Genomic DNA, 26,597 nt, shown 5'->3' with positions numbered 1-26,597 from the left:
CAATTATCATCAAACTTGGTCAGGATGCTTGTCTAAGTAATTGCTAGGATGAGTTCGAAATCGCATGTGAAACTAGGTCACCGGAGCTAAAAATAGAAAAATCTTGTTAACACTCTAGTTGCTACTGTTTTGATCCAAGTATCCTGGAAATTGGTCTGAAAGTTTGTTTTGATGATTTCTAGGTCAAGTTTGAATATGGGTCACCTGGGTAAAAAACTAGGTCACACTGCTCAAATATGGATAATCCTTGTTAACACTGTAGTGGTCACATTTTTGACTCACATGTCATGAGACTTGGTCAGAATGCTTGTCTAGGTAATTGTTTGGATGAGTTTGATGGGTCAGGTGAGCGATCTAGGGCCATCATGGCCCTCTTGTTATTAATATCTATACATGTACTACACACTTTCAATAATTAATGTGGATAAAAAAATTGCATTATTATTGAATATCTTGTGTGTACGTACATTTAAATATTGTTATGCTTCTTTTCTAAACATCTTTTTCTTGTGTATAAATATGTATGCTAAATATATATGAAACAATCCAGTTCGAATTGCAATGATTGCAGTAAAATGAAATGAAGAGCATAGCTATACGTGACATAGATATCCCTATATTTTTCAAAATTAAGTCAGGTGCACGGTAATTGGTAAATTTATATATGTCACCCATAAGGATATGTTTTAACCCACATTAGAACCATAGAAAGTTAACACTAATAAACTAATAAATGTGTTTTTTAAAGCAAACAACGGGTCATCAATGACCGTCATTGTAAAGGGAAATTCCTACAGATGAGTCGAACAAAAAGATCAACTCAATCTTTTGCAAACAAATTGTTATAAATGACTCTAGATAGAATGAGCGCTACTTACTCTGCAATTAATCGAAAATGTTTTTTTCGAAGAAATGATACCACAAAATGACGACTACAAGATTTATGTTTTCCCTGGAAAACCAGCACTGATTGGTTAACTAAAAGAAGTCATTAAGCGTTTTACACTCTTCCTGGCGCAAGGTAGATATGAAAAGACTTACATAACCCACGATAAATGTTGAAAAGCCAAGTTGTTTACAGGAGATGTTGCAAATCGCCAAGCAGCTCTCGTGTGAATTTTTAAATTTTATTCGTGCAAATTTCTTTTTAAGTGAAAAACATACATGTATTGTATTTTTTAAGAGCTTACTATATCACCAGGGGCATGTATAAATGTCTTTATTTCATTCATTGCAGATTAAAGTTTACTTGCCGATGGTGGTAATAAGACCCAGAAAGCATAATTGCAGTATTACGGGAAAACAAAAACAAAACAAAAGTAATTTTAGGTTCCTTTTAAACAGCACTTATTGTTATGACAATCGAATTATATGTATCAAACAGAAAACAGAAACATAAAAAAACACGGAAATATTGCTGACTCGGTTTGATTTAGTGATAAAACCGTCTTACCGTCTCGGAAAAACAACAACATTCAAATATGAAGTAGTGCTTTATTCAGAATTTTTAAAACTTCACAGATAAGTCCATAGGGTGGTTATCAGTGTACATTAAATTATGACACTTTCGTGCCAATCACAGAACAAATGGTATATGATGATCCCAATTTAAAATGAGAAATGAGCCATGCCATGACAAAACCAACATAATGCGTTTGCGATCAGCATGGATCCAGACCAGCCTGCGCATCCGCGCAGTCTGATCAGGATCCATGCTGTTCGCTTACAAACCCTATTACAAGTAGAGAAACTGATAGCGAACATCATGGATCCTGATCAGACTGCGCGAATGCGCAGGCTGGTCTGGATCCATGCTGGTCGTAAACGCATTATGATGGTTTTGTCGTGACGCGGCTCAAATGCTCTCCAAACGAGCTACTACATGATGGTAAATCATGAATGCCAGATGTCTTAAATTACCATGCATGTGGTTTTTGATAAAACAAAGAGTCATTAATCGTTATTTCTAATGTCTCCTGTCAGTATGATACATTATTAATTAACGAAATTGCAATACAAATGTAAATAAATATATAAATAATTTACCCTCTTTTACGTTCTTTTTAAATACGTAATAAGAAATTAAAATTAATACTATATTTTTGGTTTGTGACACATAATGATAAGAAACGTTTAAAATTTTCATTCACCGTCACATTACCCGAATCGGATTCGAAAGTTCATCTGCTGTTGAAGTTAGAAAGGTCTTTATTCATCAAACAATGTTTCATATATTTAAGTCCCATTATGCCAGAGAAAAACTCGCATTGTATACAAGAACCTGTACAAAATTTACACGTTCAAATCGTAGCGACAAATTTTCCTCGTCAGTAATCGGAAAATATGTTGAACGATTTGTCGTCTGAATCAGTGCAAAACAGTTTTAGCAACATAGTGGTATATAGAGGATATTGAATGAGTGTCAGTTCAATACTGGATTTCTTTAACGAGTTGAATAAAATTATATTTTATTCAACGAGTTCAATAAATTCAGTAATGAACCTACACGAATATAATATTCTATTTATCACATACCCAAAATAAAAAAAACTGTATAAAGTTAAAATGGGAATCATTTTTTCATTGACGCGCCTATAATGTAACGTTAACATTTAGCGCGTCATTATACACTATGTTTGTTTAACGAAAATGACGTCCTGTCAAAATATATGCACGGCCGTGGTATACCATTTTTACGGAGTCGCAAAAGCGACACAGGTATGTGATCAATGTAAATTCAAAATATTCATATGGTATCGTCTACTAGCAGAACTATATCAAGAAGGGATTTGATTTTCTCGAGTTGACAATGATGTTAACTATCCGAAGAATTATTTTAATAATCACATTTTCTTACTTTGTTAGTCTGAAATGCTTATTTTATTCAATTTTGATATAATATATATGCATTCTTTTTTTTTTGATACTCATTGTTTTCAAAAATTCGGGCCTTTTGTCATACTATAATTCCAAAAAAGCTATTTCCTATCAAGATCAAAGACATTTAATGCATGAAATTTAAATAAATAACAAACATTACTAAAAAAAAGTTGGTTTAAATTACATTTATAGTAGTACCACAGTACACGTCTTACATTGAGCTCACATTTAATTACAGCATTTGCATTTGAGAATTATTTGAAAACATCTTATTTTTCATAACATTGACATATTTCGACACGACCTGATAATCCTATCATATAAAAATGTAAAACGATCTTGAAAAACAGAATTTAAGATACAATAATGTACGATTATTTAAATCGTATAATGATCGTTTAACATAGCTGGTATGTACATGTACCTAATATAATTACTCGCATTTAGAAACGTCTGTATCGTAGGGTGTATTGTTTTGACGGTGACTTCCTTTTTCGTATATCTTTTGAATATACTGTAAGTTGGGAAAAAATCAAATCGATATTTTTAAAAAATACAAAAAAATAGAATACTTTATTCTTGCATAAAAAATATGCGCACGCGGGTATACTTTAACGCAAAACAAAACATGCCATAACTGATAGATTCTCGTGACCAGGTGCCATTATTGCACGATTTTTAATAAGCGAGGCTCTGGATGCAATTAAAAAAAACAACAAAAAAAACCCGGCTTAATGCAATGGCGGCCCGGATAGTTTTATTATCAAAACGTATCTGTAAAATGACCTCGCAAGTATCTTTTTTTTAATGCGTTTATTTAAGGTCGCCGCCGGGAAGCGCATATAGGCGACCGTACACTCAAGTCGGGCCATCCTATAGCGTACCGCCGAGATTTTTTCGTCGATTTTTTCCAGCTTTATTGGTGGAGGAAGACCCCAGATGCCCCTCCGGGTATTATTTCAGGCACGAGCGGGCACCCGGGTAGAACCACCGACCTTCCGTAAGCCAGCTGGATGGCTTCCTCACGTGAAAGGTTTCGACCCGAGTGAGGATCGAACCTACAGCGGTGAGGGACCTGTGATCTCAAGTCAGCGACATTAACCACTCGGCCACGGAGGCCCCGAATCCGATTATGTCCCATTTGTTTAGGTGTCGATATAATATATCGCTACACGTGCTCCCCAACGCCATGAATTCGAGTCAGTAAAGAGACAGCGAATGTTTTCATTTGAGGAAGCTATATCCAGTTTTCTAAAGAAAGGACCGCTCGGACATAGAAAAATAATAATTCTTAATAATTTTTAAGCCTGAAAAAAAATGCAATATAAACTTTACAATGTTGGTTTAACTTAAATTCATCTGATCAAAGAGAAATAAACGTAAAAAAAGACCTCTGTTCTAGATTGTTTTCTAATTTCCATGTTTAACTTATTTTTTTCGGCTTTGCTGCACTTGAATAGGATAAAACATTTGCTCTACTTTTGAAAAAAGTAGATCAAATGTGTGTGACCTAGTTATTTTATCACGTCAGTACGAAATAATTCACCCGTTGAATGACAATTGCAGTTTTTAAAAAATGCGATAAAAAGTACAAGCTCCATCGCATTTTTCTTTATGAATATAATCACTGCATGTATTTGCAATTTGAAATTACATACCGTATAAATTTTTTTTAAAATGTTGGCAGAAAGAGCTTTATTGTCAATTAAAAAACATAGGTATGCAATATACTTTTTCTAATTTGAATTGTTCAAATGACAGGTTATACATTTTTAAGTTTGTATTAAAATAGATATCATCATCATCATCATCTTAACCGTCGTTGTCATCATAAATATCATTATCGTCATATAATAGCTATCATCTTCACCAGCATTGTTATTATCGAAATCATCTCGTTTCTTCTAAACCTCCTTCCTTTCCTAAAAACTACAACTTTAGTTTTTTTCAATGTTAATTTAAGGTTCCATTTTACAACAATAAGAATAATCTGAGACGATTTTAGAAAGAAATGAACGCATATATAATGGCAAAGACAAGTCACACTGAATGTATGAATATATGAAGAGGTCTAAAATAAATCAGTAATTCTGGTAATTTGGTATGAAAATAAAATAAACTTATCTGAGACGTTTAGGAAATAAATTAGCGCATTTTAAATGCCAAGAAACTATATATAAGTATTTTTTGCTTCTGTAAACAAATTTTTATATGATGTAAGCGTGTGAACCAGGACGAATTCTTTTCTTTCGAGTAGTTCGTCGTTTTAAGAAACTAACGTTACTCGGAAACGCTGATGACATCTTTGTGCCTTACATGTGCTTCTTTTGATTCGTTTTTATTTTACAATGTTTTAAAAATACAGTTTCTTTAATATTGACACGGGTGCATTTATAATAAATGTGACATAGATGAAAATATTTGTTTTTGTTTTGTTTTAGAGTTTGCAAAGGTTTGAAAGAATTGCGTTGAATTGTTCAAATGACAGGTTATACATTTTTAAGTTTGTATTAAAATGTAAAGCTTAGTAAAGTGGGTAAGAGATTGAACATGGCGATTTTTGTGGCTTTTTTCATATCTTCAACTGAATGTTTGTACATACCCCCTAGCTGTGTCTGATTACATTAATAATACAATAAAAAGTATACATAAAGTTTCTCTTCTCACACGAGATAAATGTCGAGGCGAAGACAATGAAGGAATGCCGTCATTATTCAGCGGGATGATTCTGTCACCGAAAGAAATTGACATTCTAGAAGAAGATACTAAAGAAGAAATGAAACCGTCTGTTGCAAGAAGGACGAGAACGAGATTCGTGCAGAAAAACAGACTTTCTACAAGAATTGGGACTATATCAACATCTTCAAGTCCGAAAGATCAGACAAGCTGTAAAACGTTTGTTTCTTTAGTATTTTCCCAATCATCATTATTATTGTCACCGTCGTCGTCATCATTGTTTTCATCATCATTACCGTCGTCGGCAGTATAGATATCATTATCATCATCATCATCTTAACCGTCGTCATCATTACAGATATCATCATCATCTTTAACGTCGTCGTCATCATAGATTTCATCATCATCATCATCATCATTATCATCATCTTAACCGTCGTTGTCATCATAAATATCATTATCATCATCATCATCATCTTTACCGTCGTCGTCATCATAGATATCATCATCATCATCTTTACCGTCGTCGTCATCATAGATTTCATCATCATCATCTTTACCGTCGTCGTCATCATTGCTTTCATCATCATTACCGTCTTCAGCAGTATAGATATCATTATCATCATCATCATCATCATCATCTTAACCGTCGTCATCATTATAGATATCATCATCATCATCTTTAACGTCGTCGTCATCATAGAGTTCATCATCATCATCTTTACCGTCGTCGTCATCATAGATTTCATCATCATCATCATCTTAACCGTAGTTGTCATCATAAATATCATTATCATCATCAGCATCATCACCTTCACCGTCGTCGTCATCATAGATATCATCATCATCATCATCTTAACCGTCGTTGTCATCATAAATATCATTATCGTCATATAATAGCTATCATCTTCACCAGCATTGTTATTATCGAAATCATCTCGTTTCTTCTAAACCTCCTTCCTTTCCTAAAAACTACAACTTTAGTTTTTTTCAATGTTAATTTAAGGTTCCATTTACAACAATAAGAATAATCTGAGACGATTTAGAAAGAAATGAACGCATATATAATGGCAAAGACAAGTCACACTGAATGTATGAATATATGAAGAGGTCTAAAATAAAATCAGTAATTCTGGTAAATTGGTATGAAAATAAAATAAACTTATCTGAGACGTTTAGGAAATAAATTAGCGCATTTTAAATGCCAAGAAACTATATATAAGTATTTTTTGCTTCTGTAAACAAATTTTTATATGATGTAAGCGTGTGAACCAGGACGAATTCTTTTCTTTCGAGTAGTTCGTCGTTTTAAGAAACTAACGTTACTCGGAAACGCTGATGACATCTTTGTGCCTTACATGTGCTTCTTTGATTCGTTTTATTTTACAATGTTTTAAAAATACAGTTTCTTTAATATTGACACGGGTGCATTTATAATAAATGTGACATAGATGAAAATATTTGTTTTTGTTTTGTTTTAGAGTTTGCAAAGGTGAAAGAATTGCGTTGATGTGTGCATGATATAGCATTTTACAAAAACATTGCAATATTAGTTTAAAGGACCATTCCTCAGAAATGTTTCCATTTTCATTTATTAAAAGCTTTTTACCTCGAGTGTCCTGTTAAAGTTTCCATTGGCCATTTACATGAGTATTTTTATGTTGCTTTTTGGCAATAAGTACAGTTATAGTGATTAAGTATTTTGTATGGAAGTTCAAATACTACTTTGTGTACACTGTACTACTTTTGTGACAAATGATTTCAGATTAGCGGTATTTTCTTCATATGATAAGAATGTAACATGCTCTTAAACCATTATTTAAACATAAAAAAAATCATTTCTACTTTTCTAAAGAAGGAAATATTTTTTAGTTTCTGAGGCATAATACGCATTGTTATTGTAAAACCGGAAGTACACTATAATAGATATATATATACATGTATTTAAGTTTTGACACATAAACGGCAACAACATGGCAATATGTATACGTAAAATTTTCGAGTTGTTGTGCAAAAATTTAGATCTAAATAAATAAAATATGTAATTTGGAACTCGTGTACATCGGATATCATCAACTCTGGCGGGCTGTATGACATTTCCGTATCGCTTGAAACATTCAATATGCTTAATAGCTGCATGCCTTTAGTTTCAAAATATAAAACTTAAACGAAATTATATGAGTAGACTAAAAATGTAAAGCTATTCGTTATGATACTTATTGCTACTTAACATGTTTGATGCATAAAATGGCAAAATTTAGTACATGTAAAAATATATAGTTATTGAGAATACTAGTAATACAAATCACCACTTTTATTTGATGTATAATATGACCAAATTTAGTATTTTGTGAGCTTATTTCTGTCCCATTAGTAGTTATTTCAACATTTTTATTGTTTTGTTTGATAATTTATATGGATTAAAAGTGCATTGGGCTAGGTTGACATAAACTTTGCAATATTCAAATGTTCATAAAAGTTAGGCGTGCAGTTTTAAAAACTGAAAATATTAGCAAATAGTATTGAAAGAAACATTTATTACATTTTGAATGGGACCGATCTTGCAATATTTTCATCTTTGTGGATCTTAAGGAATTTCCCCTTTTTATACATAAGCCCATTGACTTCTAGGACGAGGCCAATTTTGACCCTAGAATAAGAAAAGATCGGGATCAGGATCAAATGATCATGATTTTATTTTCATTATTTTATAAAATTAAAATTGACGTATTTTGCTAGATATAAATGGTACATATTTCAAATGCCAAAAATTGCTGATACGTTTTTTGGGGGAAGAAAATCAATGAATAACAAAAGAAAAACAAAAATAATCAGATCAAAATGAGGACCAATCAATATTTGGATCTACTGTAAAATGCCCATATCTTGCAAAAAACAAAAAGAACAATATCTAAGTCCTGGGCCTTGTAGTTTCCGAAAAAGGATTTTTTAAAGTTACTTACACAAGTCGATGTAAAAAAATTCACTTGTGAGCGCGGCCATGGTTTTTTTTATAATGTCTTTATAACCACAGTGGTAATAATATTGGTGGTGGTGGTGGTGGTGGTAATATTTGACCCATGTGGCATATGTAGAGGGCCATAGTGTTTCGCCGTTCAGACTGACAATTACAATTTATGTGCACGGTACTTATTAATATTCAAATCATATTAGGCGACAAAACATGGGGTAAATTGAATCAAACTGGCGCTCCTTATTGAGCCGCGTCACGACAAAACCAACATTGTGGGTTGGCGGCCAGCATGGGTCCAGACCAGCCTGCGCTTCCACGCAGTCTGATCAGGATCCATGCTGTTCGTTATCAGTTTCTCTACTTGTAACAGAGTGGGTAAGCGAACAGCATGGATCCTGATCAGACTGCGCATATGTGCAGGCTGGTCTGGATCCATGCTGGTCGCAAACCCATTATGTTGGTTTTGTCGTGACACGGCTCATATTTATATCATATTTTGTTGGGTATTTTTTTTTTTTTTTTTTTTCATGAAATAGACTCCTTCCTGAATAAAAGAGCTATTGCTTCTTCTTTAAGAGAATAATTCCATATAATGTTTACCTCGCAGGCGCCTACAAAATGATTTCGAGTTTCATGTTTGAAGAAAGCACATGTATTTACATATTAGTAACGTTAAAATACTAAAATTTTCTCAGTGCGTTATATAGCATATTTACCCAGAACAAACACATTTATATCCTTCTAAGCTCTGTAAAACACGCCCATACTTTTATAAGAAACTGTAAGCTTATGCAATGGAGTATGCACTGACAGCCCATTAGTTAAGGACAATTAAGCTGTTGTAAATGTTGTACACTCTTAAAAGATTAAGATTACCTTGAAGAGTTTATTCAACATAAATATACAACATGTTCATTGCTATATATATATATATATATATATATATATATATACAGATATAATATAATATAATGTGAATATCATATGTTGAATTTGAAAGTATTTTGTCAATGTAGAAGGTTGAATGAATATTGCATATTGAAATATGACCTATTATCGGTTGTTAACATCGATCTGAACTCCAGCGACATTTATTCATTCACTATTTCTATATTAATTTATTCATTTATTTTTTATTAACCAGCTGTTTGAAAATATGAAAAAGTATGACAGAAGACACTTAATTTATGTTGCATAATATGATATAAATCAAACAGCATTGCATAAACGAGTGATAGCGTCAAAAGTGCAAGTAAAGAAAAAATAACATCATTATTTACACTGAAATCTATTAAGATGAAGTGATGTTTAATGTATGAAAAACATATCATAAGTCGATTAACAAATACATTGACTTGTACCTCTTACATCTACTGATGCATATACATGTACATGTAGTTAAAATCCTGAAATACATCTTTAATCACCGTCGTCATATATCAATTGAATTCCGTTACGGTCAAAATTCAAAACATTTTATTTAAATCCCTCCATTAATAAATTGAAACCTAACTTGCTGAATTTCCATATTTATCAGTCCTTAAACCAGTCTTTTTAAAACTAATGATGTGCAAAAAAAAACAATATATATTCCAGATAAAATTTAAAGTATACAGTAGTTATAAAGTTCGGTTTTAGTTCAATAAGTCATTTTTATCAACATAAAAATGGAGAACCACACTATCAATATCTTCTCTAGTACTGGAAACGCAGAATCACTGGTGCACGGGGATTCCTTGGCAGGTGGAGCCTTGCAGGTAAAGGTATCGATATTATCTTTGAAATACACGTGCATTGTCGACCTGCGTAGTGTATTCAGGCAAGTTGGCACTTCTTTCAACAGTTCGAGGAAAAATTCTGGTTCAGGGTATTCGTAACTTACGAATGTTGAATTCAAAATCGCGCCCAAAGACCAAACGAATCCTTGCAGTTCCCCATGATAATACAATAATGCCACGGGAAAAAAAGTTTCACAAGACATGTCTAAAGAAACTTCCTTGAAGTAATGGTAGCCCATTTGCGGGAAGCAAAGACCTTGCACCCATTTTGTCTCAGTCATGTGTTCGTCAATCTCAAGAATATCGGTTTCCGGATCTTTTCCCGTTTGGATGAATAAATCTTGACCAGTACCAGTGCGAATAAATTGTTGTTTGGATCGGCCGCGCTTACATATCAATAAAGGGTCTACAAAGTAGGCTGTGAGTTTAAATAGATCACCATCTTGAATAAATGGGGGTTGCATAATTGCAGGTGGGTAATTATTATCAAGTCCTACTGGTACTCCAGTCTGAAGCCCGGCTATATACCCGTTGACGTCAAAGAGCGGTATAATCAAAGGGTCACCATATCTCATGTACTGTTTCCCTCTAAAATGTTCAGTTTCACAATCACTTATTTTTGTAAAGTTCATTTCTATCGCCTCTGCTTCACTCCTTGGTACATCTTTAAATATTTTAAACCTTACTTTTAATGCATTTCTTACACCATCAGTGTTCACAATCCTCTCAGAGAATGCGCAATGAGTAAAGAATAGCAATCCGAGAAAGAATCCGATTGTTTTTAACATATTTAAGACAGCAGATATTGACTTCCTTCAAAATGTTAACAGCGATGCCTTAACGTCTATCCTTATTGAGCTCGTGGAAGGCGTATATAAAATATAAAAAGTAGTATGAACTCGTCCATGCTATAGATGTCAGAAATCGACCAATCGGAACATCTTGGCTATTTATCAATAATAACCTGGGTTGAAAGTAGTTCTACCCTTGATAAGGTATAACGAATGTATATATTTGACATCCAGAGGAAATATAAAGTCTGATTTGGTAAAATTATGATTTCACATACTTCTGACAATCATATATAATCAATTTAAAAATGTTCACTGAGATACAGTTATAACCAAATCCGAACAAATGACAACAGGTATACATGTTGTATACTCATAGGGACCCGCCACAGTGTTGGGATAGTGTAAAAAGTAATTTTAGAGAGAAAAAAATAAAGTTTATATGTAATAGTCTATATATTATATATAAACTATTTTTTTCTAGAATTACTTTTTTACACTATCCAAACACTGTGCCGGGTCCCTTTGGTTGTACTAACCATTTTTGTAAAGTTGCTAAATTTTGGTGAATTTTTACTCGATATATTGATATAAATTGAGTCTAAAACTGCTAGCATTAGAATTACTCTTTGTTCTTATCATAGGGTAGACCGAAATACCGTATCCGTACTGTGTATTCTTACTATTGTGTTCGAGCTTCCTATCCGACGGAAACAAGATTAGTTTAAACATATTTATTCCCGAAAGTATATATAATGTACATACAAATATATAACAAACAAAACAGTTTTACACAATGGAAAAGGATGAGAATGAAAGACAAGTCTTATAGAATTCTTCTCCTTTGGCGAACTATATAGGGTTTGTCTTAAATAAGTTTATAATTAGTATATAGTAGACAAGGGAATAAGTATTAATTATACACACATAAAAATATATATTTATATATTATATAAACTTATATAGAATAGATTAACTACAGGTAGATGTTTAAAATGTAAGAATATATATAAAAGAAGGAAACAAAATAGTGGGAAAGAGAAGATACTTATATAGAATAGATTAACTACAAGTAGATGTTTAAAATGTAAGAATATATATAAAAGAAGAAAACAAAATAGTGGGAAAGAGAAGTAAGAGGGTGAGAGAGGATTATAGTCTCAATTAGAATGGATCTAAGTAAATCTTTTCGTTTTTTCTATATAATTTTGTACATTTGTAAATATAATAACGTTGTCCTGGTATGTAAGAGATGGGTCACCATAGAGAAGTTTATAAAGGTTTATGCTGAAGTCTTGCAAGTTAAGGAGGAGAGTTCTGCGGACGGCATCGTATGCACAGCACTCGAAAAAGAAATGTTGGGTAGTTTCAATTTGCCCACAATTACACAAAGGGGTAAGAGAAATGTTTATCAAAAACAGGTGGTGATTTAATGCGCTGCAGTTCGTTCGAAGCCGAGTGTGAAGGACCTGCAGTTTACGACTACCTGTATAAAAGTATGTTGGTGTATTTTTCTGTCCTTGTTTAAGAAAGTTTTAAATGAAGATATTGTAGGGCTGGAAACAGGATTGATGATTTCTTAACCGGAAACATCTGATTCTCTTGTTTTTCGTTCATGTTAAAATTGAATAAATTTTTGTGATTAAATCATGAACTGGTTACGGATGAGAAATATAATATGATATATATTATGTCTAGTGATGTCCTGGAAAGTCGCAATATGACCTATTCTGTGTTAGTACATAAATAATGTAGTAATCGAGTACAGCCCCTTTGAAGAGATAATTTGGAAGCAGAAGTGGTGACAATTTACTTTCATGCATTTTTGGAAGCATATAAATTAGCCAAAAAAAACAACAACATGCTGAAATGTGAAATTATTTGTCTTTAAAGTAGCAAAATGTTAAAATGCTTTTTAATATTCAATGACTAGTCAACCACTCGTCAAATTTAATATATTAAATAAACGAAAAAAGAAATTAAGAACAGTTATTTTAGTATTTTATTATATGTGGAATTAACCAAGTAGAAATTCTAACAATACGTATATTTTTAAACATCGCGCAGGTTTCATGTATTTAATAAAGGGAGAGAAATAGTATTTATATATACATTGTACTGGTATAATTCTCTCCCTTCCGGAATAGTTAATGGTATTGGCAGTTCTGCTACATGCCTTATTAGACATTGGACGAAAAGCCAATGCGTCCCTTGTGGGGTCTAACCATTTACATGTAATATGTTTGATACACGTCCTATGTGATTCTTTGTTTCTCCTTTATGTCATAAATGTGTAATTAATTATTTTAATTATTTATGCTTTACTGCAACAAACTATGTTCCCTGAAGTTCGAGTCTGTATTTCATGCATTTGTATTTTTGGTCCGTTAAAACAGATTGAAATGTATTGAATACCTAAGATGCCCTTTCGACATTTTCTGTGTAACACGCGAACACTCAAATCTTGTGTAAAACCATTAACCTTCCATAAGCTATCAATTAGCTTCATAACCTTACGTAATCCAAATTCACTTTCAGAATTTGAATTATCAGCAGTATGGGGACAGTAATTCGGAGCTGGGACATCAAATGAACGTCTATGTCCCGGTTCGAAAGGACCCCAGGAAAGGTGACAGGAGGAAAATGGTACACACCAAGTTCGGAGAATCCACCCATTGGTTTATATCATGTTTAAAATTGTTTGCTATATTCAGCACCAGTAATGTCTAAGCGGCAAATTGATATATTCTGTGTGAATTGCAACAAACGGAACACAATGATAATACATTAAAAATAAGTACATGTTCATGTAAATCTGCAATGTGATTTCAATGGTTTGACCATTTTTGACAATGATACCAAAATGTTTTGTTTCTCCAAGATTTATTCAGTAGTTCTTTAACACTCTGTTAACGGTGCTTTCTAAAATAACGATCACATTACTGATGAACCACTTTCGGTGAACAATAAATGTTATACACATGAAGTGTAGAACCATGACACTTCCTTCCAATCGGTGTATCAACCACAATCTTGCACTCCAATACTAATTCTAAGCAAGTTGGAAACTATTAAATAATGCTCTCGAAAGTAACACAGGTGAAAAGAGAGAATGCGTGAAGTTTAAAGAAGGCATATTTGTGGCCCTTTTAGCCAAATTAAACAGTTACAGTAAACCTGTGAAGATGATTTCTTTGTATCTATAAAATAAAATACATATGAGCCGCGCCATGACAAAACCAACATAATGGGTTTGCGACCAGCAAGGATCCAGACCAGCCTGCGCGTCCACGCAGTCTGATTAGGATCCATGCTGTTCGCTATCAGTTTCTCTACTTGTTATAGGGTTTGATCAGACTGCGCGGATGCGCAGGCTGGTCTGGATCCATGCTGGACTTTGCTGGTCGCAAACACATTATGTTGGTTTTGTCATGGCGCGGCTCAATTATGTATTAGTTTCTTCTCTTTTCATCAAAGAAGAATATTCTCTATTAGTAACAATAATATCCTATTACTAAGCTCAAATACATGTACTTCTATCAAGGGCTAACGTACATGTTTTATTTTAGCAATTTGAGCATAAAAGAGGTCATGATGACCCCGATCTCTTACCTAAGAGCCATTAAGAAAATTACACGACATATCAAAGCTCATGACATTGTAATTTTGCGACAAAAGTGGTCAGACACATTGGGGTCACATAGTTTACATGAAATGTAGACTTATAAAGTAAGCATTTCTAATAATTTTGCAGAATAATTTCGTTTAAAAGGGAAATAATTCTATCAATAAGTTGATTGCATCAAAAATCGAACTTTACGTGCCACAATCATCCATTCCTCCTTCAAAAGTTATCCTGCGAAAAATGAATTCTCTAAAGACGCAAGGACAGACAACCCCATAAAACAATACCAGTTGTTTCTTCAGGCGTACAAGTATTATTTTAGCACTTGTGACTAACCTACATTAAACTTAAAAAACAACTTTAGTATAGGGTCATTCTTGTAAAGTTTGGTCAAAAACCGCCTTGTTGTGTATGACTATGGACAATGATGAACAACAGACACATTGAAATGACAAGAGCTCATCTTCAAGTACTTAGTGCACTTGTATGCTTCCTATCAGAACACATACAAGTATATCATATACATAAGTATTTGTTTGGTTGAGCAAAAAACAAACAAACAAACTCAATGGAATATGTAAATTCAATGTTTTTATTTTTTTAATTATTCAACACATCTTATCAATAAGTTAACTGACATAATAGATACTAGTATAATAATATTCATCAACTTTATCTTAAAAAAAACGCAGAACTTCATCCTCAAAGCTGCAGTCCAAATTTGTCATCCAAGTCTTTTTCAGCGTCACTAAATGATGTTTTTGTGCCATTCTTTTACATTTATGTTTACAACGGATATCTAGGTCCCATTCCTAGGGCAACTCTTGCCTTCTCCCTTAGTGCAACTGGCTTTGTGTGAGTTTCAAATTCCCTTGCCAACAATGAGTCAAAATGATGTTGCTCATTTTGGTATAACTGCAAAGAAAATCAACATAGATTTGTTAAGAAAAAATTCCATTTATCACACTGTGTATATCCCATAATGCAGAATTTGAAAATAATTAGCAATTATGCAATAGAAATGTCAAATCTATGCTACATATATATATATAGCTGAAATACACAACTCTATGTAAAATTGATTGACCCTGAGATCGGGCCAATTTTGACTCTTTTGTTATGATTTGAACAAACTTGGTAATAGTCTACACTACACAATGTGGCAAACAAATTGTAACCTCTAGACCTGGAAGATTTTTAACAGTTGTTCTTTTTTGAGTCTTAGCAAAATCGAGTGATCTCCAGGATCAGGCCAATATTGACGCCAAGGTCATAACATGTTCAAACATGGTAGATGTTCACCATGCAATGATTGTTTCACACCAAAGGTCTAAGCTCATGGCAATTAGAGAAATTAAAGTTTTATATGAGCCGCGTCACGACAAAACCAACATAATGGGTTTGCGACCAGCATGGATCCAGACCAGCCTGCACATCTGCGCAGTCTGATCAGGATCCATGCTGTTCGCTATCAGTTTCTCTACTTGTTATAGGGTTTGTAAGCGAACAGCATGGATCCTGATCAGACTGCGCGGATGCGCAGGCTGGTCTGGATCCATGCTGGTCGCAAACCCATTATGTTGGTTTTGTCGTGACGCGGCTCAATTATGATTTTAGAGACTAAGTAAAATCAAGTGTCCACTGGGGCAGGGGGCAATTATCTTTTACAGGATTTACACAAACTCAGTAGTGATCCAATAGACAATGCTACACACCAAATATCTAAGCTTTAAACCTTGCTGTTATATGATTTTTCCTAAATAAAATTCAAAATCAAGTAACCCTCTAAGAGCTTGGCATATTTTGGACCTACAGAAATAATCTAAACTATAATAAATACAATAATGATATGCAGTAGATATCTAAGCCTTAGGCTTGAGCTTTAAGAATTTTTTAAAGGGTTTGAATTGCATTTTAAATTCCATTTTTAATTTCTGCGACTTAGATATGCAATTGAATCATCTGAACAACTTAGACCTCCATACAAGTAATATTTCTGCAGTCTGCAAGGTCTCCATTTCCGAGGAAATGTCATTTGTACAAGTTGTGGACGAAACAATGCCAATTTATCCCTGAAAGCTCACGCTGTCACAGACGAGCTAAAAATGTTAAAAATTCCAAGACACTTGTAAATCACTAATGAACATGATTTTATTTTACATTGATGTAGGGCTGTCATTCAAATTCAAAATAGCACTATTGATATATCATCAATATTCAACAACTAATGCAATATTGATTCACAATTCAGAATATTGATGCAATTTAAAATCCATTTTTTCAGTTTATTATTTATTCCAGTCTCTTTCATATGCATACATTTTTTCATTTTTTCATGTCTTGTGAAAATATTTCTCTACTTTTTGTAAAAGAAAAAAGTCACTATTCTCTCTTTTTATTGCCTAGTGTGAAAACACACTGGATTTCATTGTTCTAGAGATCTGTAAGATATGATAACAAGAAGACATGCTGACTTTCGATATTTTCTGCTTGCATACACCATGATAACAGTTATTACACAAGCTATTGGATTAAAAATATCGACGATATTCAGCTTTCGAAATATGGATACAAAATTTTCAATCAGTGACATTGATGTTAAAAAAAAGGTATAATCTTTATGTTATATAACTTACCTCTTGTCCAGCATATTTTCCTAACTCCCAGTGGGGTACATCCTTCATTATTTCTTTTTCTGCTTCTCTCATCTTAATACACTGTTTTAATACCCTACAATTTTCAATAAGTAAATAGATAATAACAAAGATTAAATATGAAATAACAAGCTTATGCAGTAACCATGTGTATTCCACTCAACTAGGCCTTAATTTTAGTTAACTGTAAACAAGCATTTAGCCTTCTACCTGACCCTGCATTGACAGGTAGATACGGTCTTTATGTTTTTGTAAAAATAAGGAAGAAAATAAGGGGCATATAAACTTTTATTTAAAATTGTTGTCTGAAGCCAAATTCAGGCGTTACCTGTATTAAATGGTGTTGAACATGTGTCAATGGTTGTGGTTTGATTACTTTCTAAATGAACTTCTAACATCAGAAAGTATCAAAACAAATCATTCACAAGAATATGATGGAATATCATTTAATGAATATGTACTACAGTACTGGTATAGATACTTACAGCCTATCAGATTCAGCTTTTACAAAGGGCATCAAAGCTATCCTACTGTCAAATTCTTCACTCAATTCTAACCTGAAATAAAAAAGTTTCATTTTGCATTATCAATAATTATATCAATCTAAAATACAATAACTAGAACAATGCTTATGATGGGTAATATTAACATACAAAGATATACAGTGTTAATGTTAGTTCTTATTCTTAAACAAGGGTGCCATAGTCACAAAATATGCCCGTTTACGAAAGCTTTAGATGGAGATGGGGGCATAATGGATAAGTGTTATCTAGCAAGCAAGTTTTTATTCTTGGCACTGTGTTGTTAAATGAACCTTAAAACAAATCAGTAGGGAAGATATGCACAGGATGTGTGACCTTGACATTGGTCGCAGGGAACTGAATTTTATGCATGGGACTCAGCCTCACAATGATGAACATTTGTGCCAAATTATATTGAAATCCCTCTATGCATGTAGAAGTTTTGCTCCAGACAAGCGTTTTTCTATGAGCTCTAACTGTGACCTTCACCTTTGACCTAGAGACTTGGTTCATGTGCAGGGCATTACGTCTCATGGTGGTGAACAATTCTATAAAGTAACATTAGAATTCCTCCATGCATGTAGAAAATATGCTCCGGACAACATCTGGATATTTAATCATCTCCAGTGACCTTGACCTTGCAAATATTAACCTAAATTAAATGTGTCACACCTGTTGTCATGATAGTTACCATTTGTGCTACAATCCATCAATAAATGATGACTAAATGGTCCCTATACACATCTTCAAATTTTTATCTGAACTTTGACCTCTATGTGTAACCTTGACTTTGGTCGGAGGGATCTGAATTTTGCGTGCGACACTCGGCCTCACAACGGTGAACATTTGTGCCCAGTTATATTGAAATCCCCCTATGAATGTAGAAGTTTTGCTCCAGACAAGCGTTTTTCAATGAGCTCTAAGTGTGACCTTGACCTTTGACCTGGAGACCTGGATCATGCATGGAGCGATACATATCATGGTGGTGAACATTTCCATAAAGTATTATAAAAATTCTTCCATACATGTAGGAGATATGCTCCAGACAAAATCTGGATATTTCACCATCTTTAGTGACCTTGACCTTGCATATATTGACCTAAAGTACATGTGTCACAGCCGTAGTCATGATAATAACCATTTGTGTTACAATCCCTCAATAAATGATGATTAAATCGTATACACATCTTCATATTTTTATCTGAACTTTGACCTCTATGTGTGACCTTGACCTTTGCTGCAGGGACCTGAATTTTGTGCGCGACACTCCGCCTCACAGTGGTGAACATTTGTGCCAAGTTATAATGAAATCCCTCTATGCATGTGGAAGTTTTGCTCCGGACAAGCGTTTTTCAATGAGCTCTAAGTGTGACCTTGACCTTTGACCTAGAGACCTAGTTCATGTGCGTGACATGGCTTCTCATAATGGTGAACATTTCTATGAAATTTCATTAAAATCCCTCCATGCGTGTAGGAGATATGCTCCGGACAAAATCTGGATATTTCATCATCTTAAGTGACCTTGACCTTGTATATATTGACCTAAATTATATGTATCACAGCCATAGTCTTGATAATAACCATTTGTGTTACAATCCCTCAATAAATGATGACTAAATGGTCCATATACACATCTTCATATTTTTATCTGAACTTTGACCTCTATGTGTGACCTTGACCTTGGCCGCAAGGACCTGAATCTTGCGCGCGACACTCCGCCTCACAATGGTGAACATTTGTGCCAAGTAATATTGAAATCCCTCTATACATGTGGAAGTTTTGCTCCGGACAAGCATTTTTCAATGAGCTCTAAGTGTGACCTTGACCTTTGACCTAGAGACCTGGTTCATGTGCGCGACACTGCTCCTCATAGTGGTGAACATTTCTATGAAGTTTCATTGAAATCCCTCCATACATGTAGGAGATATGCTCCGGACAAAATTGGACGCCGCGCGCCCGCCCGCCAGGGGCGTTCCCATAAGACGTCCCGTTTTTCAAACGGGCGTATAAAAAGTGTGCTCAAGCTCATTTACAAGAGCTTGAGCACACTTATATAACTCACCAAGCTATAAAGGCTCTAAATGACAAGAGAATAAATATTGAGAACTAAGAATGAAAAGAAGGTATTAGATAAAAATATAGGCCAACTGATATAAATCTGCATCTGAAATAGTGCTCACAGTAACATTCATAGCTGCAGCTCTCAATACAATACATATACCCAAATGTTAATTTGTTTGTGTAACCAAAAATAAATCTTTCAATCAGGGAACAGACTCAATCAAGAAACTTGTCTGAAAAATGTTTTATCTTAATTATCCTTATGATACTAAATGTCCTTCAAGGTGTTCAAAGTCGTTTTTTACCCAAGATGCACGATTCATAAACTTTTAGAGAGGCCTAAATATTAAGACATAGTAAGTATCCACAAAAAGATTAGATGTGTTTTCCTATTCCTAAGTCTACATAAAGCAAGTGACTCTGGGGCAGAGCTGATTTTGACCGGAGGGGCATGATTCACATCAGTTTTGTAAAGGTCAATATTAAAGGCAATGCTATTATGCTACATATGCTAAATATCTTAGCTATCAACAATTTGTTTATTTCCACAGACAGCAATATTTTGATGCTTCATCTAATACATACCTGTAAAGGATGGTTTGATTGCATGGGTAAAAATTGCATTCTCAAGAAATCCAAATCACAGTGAAGACAATCAGATCTCATCATGCAAGAAACAACTTAAGTAAATCTCAAGATTGAAGAAACCCTGTAAGGACCATGGGGGTCAATTCATTTAGAGACCTAAAATTTTACTACAACAGTCACAAAAACTTTCTTATAATTAAAGTAAAGGATGCAATTACCTTTTCCTCTTTCTTACAAAGTACCACCATGTCACGCCAACAGCTTTCATTGCAAGTAAACCTCCCAGTATCTTATATCCTGCAAAATGAATAAATTACAAATACATTAATAATATTATAACACTGACTAATAATACAAACAAGAGGGATATGATGGCCCTGAAGTCGCTCACCTGTATAAAGGCACCCGCAGCGGGGCCAGTTTAAACAACAGGGCTTTTATTTGAACAAACTTGGAAGACACCCATTAGAAGATGTTTCACGATGTTAAGTTTTTACTACACACATAATGAAAAACAATGATCTACCCCTCCTCCCCGCCCCCTGGCAGGGCCAATTTTAACCCAAGGGCTTTTATTTGAACAAACTTGGTAGACACCCATAAGAAGATGTTTCATGCTAAACATCTAAGCTCTAGCTCATTGGGTTTTTTTAAAAGAACATTTTTTAAGTTTTTACTATACACATATAGTTAAAACCAATGACACCCCTGGGGCGGGGCCAGTTTTGACCCCAGTGCTTCTATTTAAACAAACTTTGTAGACACTTACTAGAAGATGTTTCATGCTTAATATCTAAACTCTAGCTATTTGGGTTTTTTCAAAGAAGATTTTTAAGTTTTTGCTATACACATATAAGGAAAATCAATAACACCCGGGGCGGGGCCAATTTTGACTCCAGGGCTTTTATTTCAACAAACTTTGTAGACACTCACTAGAATATGTTTCATGCTTAATATCTAAACTCCAGCTATTTGGGTCTTTTCAAAGAAGATTTTTTAAGTTTTTGCTATATACATATAAGGAAAATCAATGACCCCCGGGACGGGGCCAATTTTGACCCCAGGGCTTTTATTTGAACAAATTTGGTAGACACTCATTAGAAGATGTTTCATGCTAAAGATCTTAGCTCTAGCTCTTTGAGTTCTTTAAAAGAAGATTTTTTAAGTTTTTAATATATGCAGATAGGGAAAATCAAAGACCCCCTGGGGCGGGGCCAATTTTGACCCCAGGGCTTTTATTTGAACAAACTTGGTAGACACCCATTAGAACATGTTTCATGCCAAATATCTAAGCTCTAGCTCTTAGGGTTTTTTAAAAGAAGATATTTAAAGTTTTTTCTTTCGGTTGCCATGGCAACCAGAGTTCTGCATGGAATTAAATTCTTTGAACAGTTTTTAAAGGTGACCAACAACGGAACATTCCTGTGAAGTTTGGATGAAATTGGCTTGGTGGTATATGAGGAGATGTCATTTAAAGTAAAAGTTTACGGACGGCCGGACGCCGGACGAAAAGCGATCACAAAAGCTCACCCTGTCACTTTGTGACAGGTGAGCTAAAAACCATTTATTCACTCAAAACTTTCCTAAGTGTAAGAAAGCATGCTTAAATTGAAGTACAGTACTTGCCTGGAAGTGGTTGATGATGGTCACTGACTAGCAGTCCTCAGAGGTATAGTAAATAAATGGGGTGGTACTTGTCAAAATATAATGACATGCCAAAGCTAGATACTCAGATATTTTCGTTCTGGGTCAGAATCTCGCTTCTACTGTAGAACTAGGACTAGGGTGGTACAAAAAAACCTAATAATTATTAACTGAAATTATAATTTGTAAAAGGGGCATCATTTTGTCTTCTTGCCTAGAAATGGGGATGATAGTCACTAATGGGTATATAAAGTTTCAAAGCAATACCAAAAAGGTTACCTATAGCCAGTATAGGAAATATGTGAGAACGAAAAACTTAACCAAAGTGTGACACAGACACCCTGGAGAGTAGGATAGCTTTCTCTATTATATAACCATGACAGACGTACATCCTCTTAGTTGGAATGATTGTCATTTTTATTTTAAAAAGTTTCAAAGCAATATCTCAAAGAAAAAGAAATGGAGTGGCACAAAAACTTTAATCTTTAAGTATGACACAGACATGTACACTCAGGATAATTCTTCCTATTATATAAATAAAATAGTTGAGATAAAAATTAAAAAACAAAATTGACTAATCAGGTCTAGGATTTCATGATATTTATGGACTGTCCATAAATTTATGGATAGTCTAGAAATTTAAAGATTTTTCAATCCATAAATTTACAGATATTCAATGTGAAATTTGCTGTTTTTAGTTTTACACTAAAATCCGCAGCTTCTGACTTGTTGTTTTATTGATTGTTTATATTTACAAAGGTAATGGGATGAGTTTCATCTTTGTATGATGATTTTGAAATATTTGATGAAAGTGAAAATTGAAAGTCATCAAATTGTTCTGAATCTTACCATACTGTTACATTTGATCATATAGTAAGTAACCTTATTAATTTTAACCTGCGGTTTTGAATTTTAAAGCAACTTCTACTGATTTCTTACTTAATGTTTGTAAATTTACAGATGCAAAAATCTGTAAAGTTATGGATCGTCCAAAAATTTACAGACTGTCCGTAAATATCATGAAATCCTAGACCTGCTAATGTTTTGATACAGAATCTAATAAAAATACATGTCAAATGCATCGGGCTGGTGAAATGCCCTATCAGGCTTATGACATAAAATACTATATTTATAGAAAAATAATTAATATGTTTCTTTCCAACTTTTTTGTTTTTTAGGCCTTTATAATTATGATACAAATAAAAATATTTTGGTTATCTTTTATTTTCTTAGAATTATTTCCCTTTTTTCCATTTTTGGGAAACAAAATATTTGAAGTTCATAACAATTATGTTGTAATGTTAAATTCTTAATAGAATGTGCTTATCGATTTCATTTTGCTCTAGATTATTGCGCCAGTACCTTTATTGTATATATTTTGATTTGTTTCTGGCATTTATATTTTGACAATTCTTTGACACTGAATATCATACTTCAGGGCTCCATTGTCAGTCGCCATAGTGGCCATTTGCGATTATTTTATAAGCAGACTTCCCGAAATACGTCGGTCCGACGAGCATGTCCGATAAATTTTGATTAGGTCCGACGATTTTTTATTCTGGATGGGTCCGACTGTCTGGCTTTTATCCAAGTCGCATGTACACTTGTAAATGGCGTCGCTAAAGGTGCCAAACGTGGGAAAAAAAGAAAATCTACGTCAAAGGAGCGCATAGAACAGCAGTAAAAGGGTGAAAAGAAGAGACCTGAGACAAAATTTAATGAAAAATGGAAGCAGAACCGTGAATCGTTGGTGTATGATAGGGAGGAGATGAAAATGCGCTGTACGGACTGTGCCTATTTTTAAGGCCAAAAAAAAATAAAACCGAAAAGTGACTGAAATACAAACACAGGTTTTCCTTTTTTGATTTTGATTAATTTTATTTAGTCTGACAGATTTCTTTTCCGTCCGACAGATTTTCATGGTTTGTCAGACTGAATGTCTGACACTTTTGTTTAACTTTTGGGAAGTCTGTATAAGATATGCGATTATTTTTGCATTTTGGCTACAAAATCTGGCGATTATTTTTTACTTCCAACAGTGTTTATTTAAGGTGTAAAAATCGATAAAGAATGCAGTAGACCCAATTAACACTTAATTCAGAGTGTCAACTTTTTATCGGTCATGTGCTGCTTACTATATTGCCAGAGGTGATAAAAGTACATGTGAGATGTAAAATTGTATAAGTACTTTAAAGATATTTCCAGCATTATAATAGCCATCAAATATCCGTCAATTAGCCACAAAAATCGTCTTAAAATTGATAAATTGGATATTGACCAACCAAAAATTTACCGTAAATTGCAAATTTTGATTTTTTTTGTTTTAAGCTGCTTGATTAAATCATCTAGATTAAATCGCCAGTAGAAAACAATGATAAAATATTTAAAAAGTATTAATTTCCAAACAACTATTTGCCCAACAACCAAAATTGTAAATATTTCTTCAGAAAACAGGAAAAAATCCGATTGTCACATATTTTCGTGACACCGATAATTTTGATATTTATTTAAAGGTGAAAATAAGCTATGTTCTGTTTGAAAATCTTTACTATTATGGCAGAAAATTTGTATTACATTGGTTATAATGACATTTTTCAGTAAGTTATTCAGAAAATCGCTGCATTCTGTGAATGAGTTTGCAAGTGTTATTTCTATAGGCTAATATGACCTAGATCTACTCCAGTTCTGTGTGAAATGTGGAAATTGACAGTGGTTATAGCTGACAAAATTTGATAAGAACAAACAAAAGAAATTGTCTGATAAGAGCATTATGTAAAGTTGTAATGAATCTTTAATATTATTGTTATACAGTAATTATACTATATAACATTATTATTCTGTTCTATAATAACAATTAAAGTTGTGGTTCTATGTAAAAAAGGTAGTTATCAATATACACAAATGTATCAGTTTATTTGAGAATCCTTATAAAACTGAAAAAGTTTTATATGTATTGTTTTATTTAATCAACTGCTTATGTTGTTATAAACCGCTTAATCGTGAATAGTCCACAGACAATTTGGCTATTATTTTTTTAAGTTAAAAATATTGGCTATTATTTTATTTGAGCCAGTTTGAGCCCTGTACTTTGAAGTTTTCTCTGAAAACCGAATGAAATGTATGCTGTCAGGTGTTGGCACAATGAATAAGAGCATAAAGAAGTTATTTAACTTATTTTGTTTTACATTTTGCATATGTAACATATTTTTAAGGACTTCAAAAATTATGTTTTATAAAAACTTGAAAAAGGGGAAAAAATTCTCACTAAAGTGACAGTAGCCAATTATTTTTCTTTCTATTTAAAGTCAAATATTATTCTCAATAAACAAACAAAGTTTAAAAGAAAAAAATTTATTATTTTTTTAGAAATGTTATTTTTTATGTCATAAGCCAGATTGGACATTTTCACCAGCCTGTGCATAATGATATCGACCCACAAGTCTTATTTTGGAATGATTCTTACAAACTCTGATACCCTTTTATGAAGCTGTGAAAGGTTTACATATATGCTAAACATGTCTCTCAATTGCTAAAAAAAATGGCCCGAAACGTTTTGGGTCCGAAGTGTTTAGAAACACAAGGTCACGGAACTTTTATCTATTTTCTCATTATGCTATCATATAAAATAAACAAAGTAAATTCTTAAACATTCATAATATTTTTTACTATATCTTCCGTACCACTAACTGGCTTTCTTGTAACTCTTGCCCATTCAATATCTTTGTAACCTCCCGGAGGAGGCATATCTTGACGGTACGTCGCCATGTTGAATGCCTCTCCGAATTGACTTGCGGATTTTGCACTTAATATACGGCCCTGAATATTATATGAATGGCAAACATATACCTATCTGTCAAAACGCGTCAAAAATCGCAAAAAGTGTTCTTTTCAAAGAGGAGAAAAGGAATAATAATAATAAAAAAAGATATAAAAAAAACAATTAAAATCTGGGGCAGTTGAGGGGGCAAGTGGTATCAATGGTTAGTCAAAATACATTTGGTATTTTGAGGTGCCAAAGCTAGATTTTGAGATCTATATGTTTGTTCCTGGCCAACATATTGCTATATCAACGCTGTACTTAATACAAGCAAAGGTGCTAGTGGCATTGATTTGACCTAAAATGTGTTTAACCTTGTTATTTATGCACTAAAACATCAATATATTAAAAAAAAAAATTCACTTTTATATTATTATAGTCACGGATTTACATTACAATATAAATCCGTGTTATAGCAGGTACGTATATTAACGTTAATATACGTACCTGGTTATAGTCTATAATAATATAACAGTGAAAAAAAATCATTTTTTCTTCTTCTAATATATTGATGTTTTAGTGCATAAATAACAAGGTTAAACACATTTTAGGTCAAATCAATGCCACTAGCTATTTTATCTTATACTG

The 26,597-nt window shown here is 33.4% G+C and overlaps 2 protein-coding genes across 2 annotated transcripts; both read right to left on the bottom strand.

Moving 5' to 3' along the window:
- Positions 1-9,653: 9,653 nt before the first annotated feature.
- On the bottom strand, positions 9,654-11,143 carry LOC132734248 (uncharacterized). The gene has a single exon (XM_060720952.1). It carries the CDS (start codon positions 11,094-11,096, stop codon positions 10,170-10,172), a length of 927 nt encoding a protein of 308 aa, XP_060576935.1. The 5' UTR covers positions 11,097-11,143; the 3' UTR covers positions 9,654-10,169.
- A 4,152-nt stretch (positions 11,144-15,295) lies between these two features.
- Positions 15,296-26,027, bottom strand: LOC132734226 (NADH dehydrogenase [ubiquinone] 1 alpha subcomplex subunit 13-like). The gene is made up of 5 exons (XM_060720929.1): positions 25,873-26,027; positions 20,767-20,845; positions 17,864-17,935; positions 17,361-17,454; positions 15,296-15,639 (listed from the first exon to the last, which is right to left on the bottom strand). The coding sequence occupies exons 1-5, from the start codon at positions 25,955-25,957 to the stop codon at positions 15,511-15,513; spliced, it is 459 nt and encodes a 152-aa protein (XP_060576912.1). The 5' UTR covers positions 25,958-26,027; the 3' UTR covers positions 15,296-15,510.
- Between the last annotated feature and the right edge of the window lie 570 nt (positions 26,028-26,597).

Source organism: Ruditapes philippinarum, unplaced genomic scaffold (assembly GCF_026571515.1).
Source record: "Ruditapes philippinarum isolate M1 unplaced genomic scaffold, ASM2657151v2 ctg723_1_1_1_1, whole genome shotgun sequence".
NCBI lineage: Eukaryota > Metazoa > Mollusca > Bivalvia > Venerida > Veneridae > Ruditapes > Ruditapes philippinarum.
This window is presented reverse-complemented; position numbering and strand designations above follow the sequence as displayed.